Here is a 7,736-nt window from a genome sequence, read left to right as displayed (position 1 = left end):
CAAGGTAGCGATTGATGCCAGTGAGCTGGGGGTTGGTTCATCTTATTGCAGGATGATGAATTGCGCATAGAAAAACCAGTAGGGTACTTTTCAAGAAAATTGAATCATCACCAAAAAAAGTATTCCACTGTTGAAAAGGAAACATTAGGACTATTGCTGGCTCTTAAACATTTTGAAGTATATGTCTGCCGTGACTACAAAGAAGCATTAATATACACTGACCATAATCCATTAACGTTTGCAGAAAAATTTAAAAACCAAAATGACAGAATATTCAGATGGAGTTTATTGTTACAGCCTTATCATGAAGAATGTACACATTTCAGGAAAAACAATGTTATTGTCGGTGCTTTGTCATGAGTTTAACCTTGTTGAGTTACATGACTAACAATGGTACAAAGAAAAATTGTGTTAGTTACCAGTAGAGTGAATGGGGGCATGAATGTGAAAACATGGTAAAAAAAAAATGTTTTCTATTTCTGTTTTACATTGTAATGAAACGCATTCAAGAATGACATTTCATTTCACCAAGGGCAGAGGTGTCATGAGTTTTTTTTTAAACTGAAAGGTCTGTGTGCCTTTAAGACTGAGAAAAAGGACTGTGAACAGTGACTGCTGAGACCTGTAAAGCTTGTATCCAAGCAACCAGGAAGATTTTATGACTGTCTTGTAACTAGGTTGTTAAAGGTTGTTAGTTTCACTTTTGGGTTGAGAAGCAAGTTGTTGTTAGAGACCTGGGTTTGCAGACCAGAAAAATAATTCTCCCTGAATGGAATGTTTGGGGCTGTGCTCTGCCTCGAGAGAAAAAGACCCAGAGAAAGAGGATTTGCTGTTCTCTGTGGAGAAAGGTTCCTTTGCTGAGAGGAAGGTTGAAGGTAGCAAATTTCCTATTGTCTCCAGTCTCTGGAAAATCTCTGCCTCAAGAGTGAGTCCTGTTGCCCTTTGTGTTTTTGAGAGAACCTGAATTCTCAAGAAAGTTTCTACTGTGAATACTGCTACTTTAAAATTTAAGTAGACCTGTTGCTAAAACCTTTTGCTGAAAGATCTGTGTGACACCTGCTGCAGATGAATTGCTTTGAATGCCTACCCATCACAGACTGTTCATTAATCTCACCTGGAGAGACATTGAGTGGCATTTGACTATTTGACTCTGGGACACCTCACCAATCTGGAAATATCCAACCGGACTGATTATTTTATTTTTCCTAAGAAACAGTTCTAATTTAAAACATCATTTTAGAAACTGGTTAACCATTGAATGTTTGTGCGCGTGTGTGTATGAGGGCTAGGAAGATTAAGGAGTTATAAAATCTTTTCATACATATAGATTTTTCTCATTAGCATTTAAAACTTGGTTTATTTTGTCGTTGTTTAAAGAAACCTGGTTTGACATGCATTATTCTGGGGGATAAATAAAGTCTTTAATGTGGCTAATTTCTGGTAGGTGGGAAATTTTACTAATATGCTGTGACCTGTGGAGTAGTGGGACTGAATTAACGGTGCATTACTCCGCCTTGGTTGTAACAAAAGGCATGGGATGAAACAAACTATTAATAGATTCTTGCCATGTAAGTGGGAGTGTGAGTGCTTATTGTGTATTGAGCACTTCTTTTTGTGTGAATTGTGCAAAATGTGTAAATACACCTTGTTTCAATTCCCCTCCCCTTTCTCTTTTGGTATTGTCACTCAGGACGTTTTTTGAGGATATCAAATGACCAGGAAATCAGTTGATGTCTTCATGGTTAATTTATTTCTTTTGACCTGTATTCTTAATGATCAGAGCCATTAAACAGTAGGTCCAACAACAGCTTGCATTTATATAGTGCTCTGAATGTAGTAAAATATCCCAAGGTGCTTAACAGGAGCGTTAGCCAACAAAATTTGACACTGAGCCATGTAGAAAGATCAGGTCAGGTGACCAAAATTTTGGTCAAAGAGGTAGGTTTTAAGCAGGGATTTAAAAGAGGGGAGAGAGGTGGGGAGCTTTAAGGATGGAATTCCAGAGCTTAGGTACAAGGCAGCCAACAATGGTGGGGCAATGGAAATCAGAGTTGGATAAGAGGTCAGAGTTGGAAGAATGCAGAGATCTTGAAGGGTTGTAGTGGTGTCCCATTCCCCAGAACTACGGTAAAAGAAACAGATAAAATTATTCAAAATTCCTTTTCCAAAATGGCAAAAAGTAACTGGGTCTCCTACTAAGGTACTGGTTAATCAATGACACAATCACTTCAGTCCTGCCGCCAAGGCACAGGCAGTGTGCAATCCACGGTATTATTTCTGTATCATCAGTAGTTATCGAAAGCCTGGTAGTTCTGGCCATCAGACTGGACGGTGAAGCTCCGACCCCACCTGGTGTATACGGTCACCGCAACTGCAGATATTACCACAAGTGTCAGGCAGAGGAGAATTCCAAGCACTACCACAGCCCTCACTGCCGAGCCATTTTCATCCAGCTCAACCATGGGTCCGCCATCTGTTAGAAGATAAAAGCGCAAGATCCTTAGTCAGCAGCTTAGTGATATCAGCAGCATTTTTAGTTAGACAACTGTCCCAGAAAGAAAGGTTTCAAAAAAATACCACCATGGTTGCAACGATGCATTAATTAAGGTTAGTACTGAACCAGTAAAGTGTTCACTGCCTTTTCTATTTTGCTACTCTTTCCACTTCTCCCTTATAGGTTTGTCTGATGGTAAAGATATCTACAGTCCTCCTGTACATTGATCTTCCTGAAAGCGTGGACACCTATAGCTCTCATGTACCTGGTCCTGCACTGTTGTACTTGCCATCTTTAGACTGAGGTATTAAACTGAGGCCTCATCTGCACTGTCAGGTCAATGCAGAATTTCCCATTGAAAAAGAGCAGTGAAGTTCTCTTCCAGTTCCCTGGCCAATATTTATTCCTCAACCAACATCACTAAAAAAAGATTATCTGGTCAGATATCTCATTACTGTCTGTGGGACCTTGCTGTGCACAAATTGGCTGCTGCATTTCCTACAGCTGGGATTACTCGTCAAAAGTAGTTCATTGGCTGTATAGTGCTTTGGGCCATCCGAAGGTTGTGAAAGTCACTATACAAATAAAAAAAATTCTTTCTTCTGCATTTGTTAGTAATATTACACAGCACTGAATTTACAGTCAAGTTAGTTCTGAAAGCCACGATGAGCCCATATTATAGCTACTGTTATTTTTCCATTCATATTGAAAATACATTGGACGAGTGCTTTAGAGCTGCTTGTCTGTCCTCCTTTATCCCAAGTACTTGCAGCTGGCTAGTTACCCTTCTCGTGATACCTTTCCCCCCTTGCATTTGCACAATCTGCAACAGATGGATATCTCACTCGTCAAACCTCTTGCTTATTCCCCATTTCTTCCCTTTGTTTACTCACAGAAGTGGTGGTCTCTAAAGAGGTTTGGGGAATTCTTGACCATAGAATCATAGAAAGGTTACAGCATGGAATGAGGCCATTCAGACCGTCAGTCTTTGCCAGCTGTCTGCGAGAGCAATAGAGCTAGCCCCACTCCCCTGCCCTTTCCCTGTAGCCCTGCAATTTTTTTCTCTTCAGGTGCCTATCCAATTCCCTTTTGAAAGCCACAATTGAATCCATTCCCAGGAGATGGCTATCGCTGCCATTTGCGACTTATCTCTAGTTGCTCATTAATCTTTCTTTAATTCATTCACGGGAAGTGGATGTCACTGACTAGGCCAGCATTTATTGCCCATCCCTAATTGCCCTTGAGAAGGTGGTGGTGAGCTGCCTTCTTGAGCCTCTGCAGTCCATGTTCGGTAGGTACACCCACAGTGCTGTTAGGAAGGGAGTTCCAGGATTTTGACCCAGCGACAGTGAAGGAACGGCGATATAGTTCCAAGTCAGGATAGTGTGTGACTTGGAGTGGAACTTGCAGGTGGTGCTGTTCCCATGCATTTGCTGCCCTTGTCCTTCTAGTTGGTAGAGGTTGTGGGTTTGGAAGGTGCTGTCTAAGGACCCTTAGTGCGTTGCTGGAGTGCATCTTGTAGATGGTGCACACTGCTGCCACTGTGCGTCGGTGGTGGAGGGAGTGAATGTTTGTGGATCGGGTGCCAATCGAGTGGGCTGCTTTGTCCTGGATAGTGTCGAACTTCTTGTCGAGCTGGAGCTGCACTTATCCAGGCAAGTGGAGAGTATTCAATCACACTCCTGACACGTGCCTTATAGATGGTGGACAGGCTTTGGGGAGTCAAAAGATGAGTTACTCGCCGCAGGATTCCCAGCCTCTGACCTGCTCTTGTAGCCATAGTATTTATATGGCTGCTCCAGTTTGGTTTCTGGTCAATGGTAACCCCTAGGATGTTGATAGTGGGGAACTCAATGATCGTAATGACATTGAATGTCAAGGGTAGATGGTTAGATTCTCTCCTGTTGGAGATGGTCATCGTCTGACATTTGTGCGGAGCGAATGTTACTTGCCATTTATCAGCCCAAGCCTGGATATTGTCCAGGTCTTGCTGCATTTCTACACGGATGGCTTCAGTATCTAAGGAGTCGCGAATAGTGCTGAACATTGTGCAATCATCAGCGAACATCCCCACTTCTGATCTTATGGTTGAAGGAAAGTCATTGATGAAGCAGCTGAAGATGGTTGGGCCTAGGACACTACCCTGAGGAACTTCTGCAGGGATGTCCCGGAGCTGAGATGATTGACCTCCAACAACCACAACCATCTTCATTTACGCTGGGTAGTGTCTTTCTTAGCCCATTCAGTGAACAGTTAAGAGTCATCCACATCCGTGTGGGACTGGAGTTGCAAATTGGCCAGGCTGGAAAGAATGGCAGCTTTCCTTCTTTAAAAGGTATTAATTAACCGATTGGGTTTTCACAACAATTGAACAGATTCTTTGTCACTTTTACTAATACCAGTTTTTTTTCCCCCAGTTTTTCAGATTTTCAGGCTGCCATGTGTTGGATCTGAGTTTACGTTCTCTGGAATATTGGTCCAATCCTCTGGATTATGTTGTTTGATCGCTTTAAGAGTGATGTCCCTTTAAGAACTCAGTATGCTAATGATGTAAATACCAGGATGTAGTCATGTGACTAGAAGTCATAGTCACTCTGCACTCTAACACCCTGGACAAAAGTTCAGTATATAGTTTGTTCTGTATTGTGTGTATTAGTTTAGGTGTAAATAAATCTTCTAGGGATCTTCAAGGAACTGGAATCTACGTACCTCGTTGTGTTGCTTAAGATAATACAACAAAACTCATGACAGATTAATAGGCCAAGTACACAACCAGCACACTACTGTACACTTGTATCTTTGTGAATATGTGGTCCGTGCCAGAAAGGATGTCCTAAGTCTTGAAGGTCTGACATCCTTCAAGCTTTTTTTCAAACAATAAGAGACTAGGAAAGAATAGAGGGTGAAGTATCATTTTATCTCCACCCTACTGCTGATTCCTATGCATTAATTGTTGTAGTTTTATTGGGAACTTGGTTAGACTTTGGTACTTCACTTCCGAAGAGCTTCAATCTACCAAGTTTGATAGATTCATCAAACCATCATCTGTAAAATTCCTAATCTGAAATGAGCTTGGACAGTATGAATTCAGTTCCTACTGGGCATAGGCCAACAACATCTTCTGTATAACATACAAAATCAACCCAAGGCTTCAGAACACCAAGTAGAAGGAGGGATTATGAGGGATGTCTAACTGTTTGACCAGGAGATGGATCTTAAGGATGGCATTGAAGGGGGAGATGGAGATGGAGAGGTGGCAAAGTTTAGGACACACGACAAAATTTACCCTAATTTTCGCATTGGGTGCTTTTCTGAGGTTGGTGAACAAAGAACAGTACAGCACAGGAACAGGCCATTCGGCCCTCCAAGCCTGCGCTGATCTTGATGCCTGTCTAAACTAAAACCTTCTGCACTTCCAGGGACTGTATCCCTCTATTCCCTCTATTCATGTATTTGTCAAGATGCCTCTTAAACATCGCTATCGTACCTGATTCCACCACCTCCCCCGGCAGCAAGTTCCAGGCACTCACCACCCTCTGTGTAAAGAACTTGCCTCGCACATCCCCTCTAAACTTTGCCCCTCGCACCTTAAACCTATGTCCCCCAGTAACTGACTGTCCCACCCTGGGAAAAAGCTTCTGACTATCCACTCTGTCCATGCCGCTCATAACTTTGTAAACCTCTATCATGTCGCCCCTCCACCTCTGTCGTTCCAGTGAAAACAATCTGAGTTTATCCAACCTCTCCTCATAGCTAATGCCCTCCAGAACAGGCAACATCCTGGTAAACCTCTTCTGTACCCTCTCCAAAGCCTCCACGTCCTTCTGGTAGTGTGGCGACCAGAATTGCACGCAATATTCTAAGTGTGGCCTAACTAAAGTTCTGTACAGCTGCAGCATGACTTGCCAATTTTTATACTCTATGCCCCGACTGATGAAGGCAAGCATGCCGTATGCTTTCTTGGCTACCTTATCCACCTGCGTTGCCACTTTCAGTGACCTGTGGACCTGTACTCCCAGATCTCTCTGCCTGTCAATACTCCTAAGGGTTCTGCCATTTACTGTATACTTCCCACCTGCATTAGATCTTCCAAAATGCATTATCTCACATTTGTCCGGATTAAACTCCATCTGCCATTTCTCCGCCCAAGTCTCCAACTGATCTATATCCTGCTGTATCCTCTGACGATCCTCATCACTATCCGCAACTCCACCAACCTTTGTGTCGTCGCAACCTTACTAATCAGACCAGCAAAGGTGCTGAGGTACTTTTTTTGGGGTGAAGGAATCTTTACATCTGAACTGTGTTATTGAATCTCTACTTCAGGCACCCATTCACATAAACCTAGACTGACAGTTGAGTGCAGAAACTAAGGGTCTGCTGCACTTTTGGAGGTGTCATCTTTCATGAGATATTAAACTAAGGCCCTGTTTGCCTAGGTGGATGTAAAAGATCTCAACGAGCTTTGCAAAGAAGAGTAGGGTGTTCTTATAGTGTCCTGACTCACATTCCCTCAACCCACAACATTAAAATAGATTAACTGGTGAATAATCTCACCACTATTTATGGAACAATGTTGTGCTCAAACTGACTGCTCTGTTTGCTTACAAAGCTGTTTTCACTGGCAGTAATGTCAATAACCAAAGGACTAATATTTAAGAAAATTGGCAAAAGAATACAGAGGAGCTGAGGAGGATTTTTTTTATGCAGCAAGTTGTTATTATCTAATATGCAGTGTCCGAAAGGGTGGGGGATGCAGATTCAATAATAACTTTCAAAATCAAATTATACAAATATTGGAAAAGAAAAAAAATGAAGGACTTCGAGGAATGAATAAGGGTATCCAGACCAATTGGCAGCTCTTTCAAAGAGCTGGCACAGGCACAATGGGCCGAATGGCCTCCTTCTGTGCCGTGCCATTCCATGATTCTATGAAAGCAACTGACAGTATAAAAGGTGTTTTGTTGGGTGTGATGCCAACCACTGAGACTTGACAAAGTGCTGTAAAAGTACATGTCTGTAGTTTGCTCAGAAATATTTGATACTGCCATTGACCAATGAAAAGAAAAAAGTGGTTTTACTTCTGCCATTAACTTCACCAGGCATGTATTCTCTCCATTTAACACTGGAAAAAGCAGCTTCTTAACCATCCACAGAGAGGCTCTATAACCACAATCTTCTATCTCCCAACCTTCCAAAAGATGTCCAGATATGATTGTATCCTTACTCATCACCATTTCCA

General features: G+C 42.3%; 1 protein-coding gene across 1 annotated transcript in view; it reads right to left on the bottom strand.

Moving 5' to 3' along the window:
* Nucleotides 1-2,285: 2,285 nt before the first annotated feature.
* umodl1 (uromodulin-like 1) overlaps nucleotides 2,286-7,736 on the bottom strand; it is a 122,095-nt gene continuing 116,644 nt past the window's right edge. The window contains exon 29 of the mRNA XM_068040011.1: nucleotides 2,286-2,473. Coding sequence (XP_067896112.1) covers nucleotides 2,286-2,473 — 188 coding nt within the window. The remainder of the gene's footprint in view (nucleotides 2,474-7,736) is intronic.

Source organism: Heterodontus francisci, chromosome 10 (genome assembly GCF_036365525.1).
Source record: "Heterodontus francisci isolate sHetFra1 chromosome 10, sHetFra1.hap1, whole genome shotgun sequence".
Taxonomy (NCBI): domain Eukaryota; kingdom Metazoa; phylum Chordata; class Chondrichthyes; order Heterodontiformes; family Heterodontidae; genus Heterodontus; species Heterodontus francisci.
Note: the sequence above shows the minus strand (reverse complement) of the source record. Positions and strands in the feature narration are given on the sequence as shown.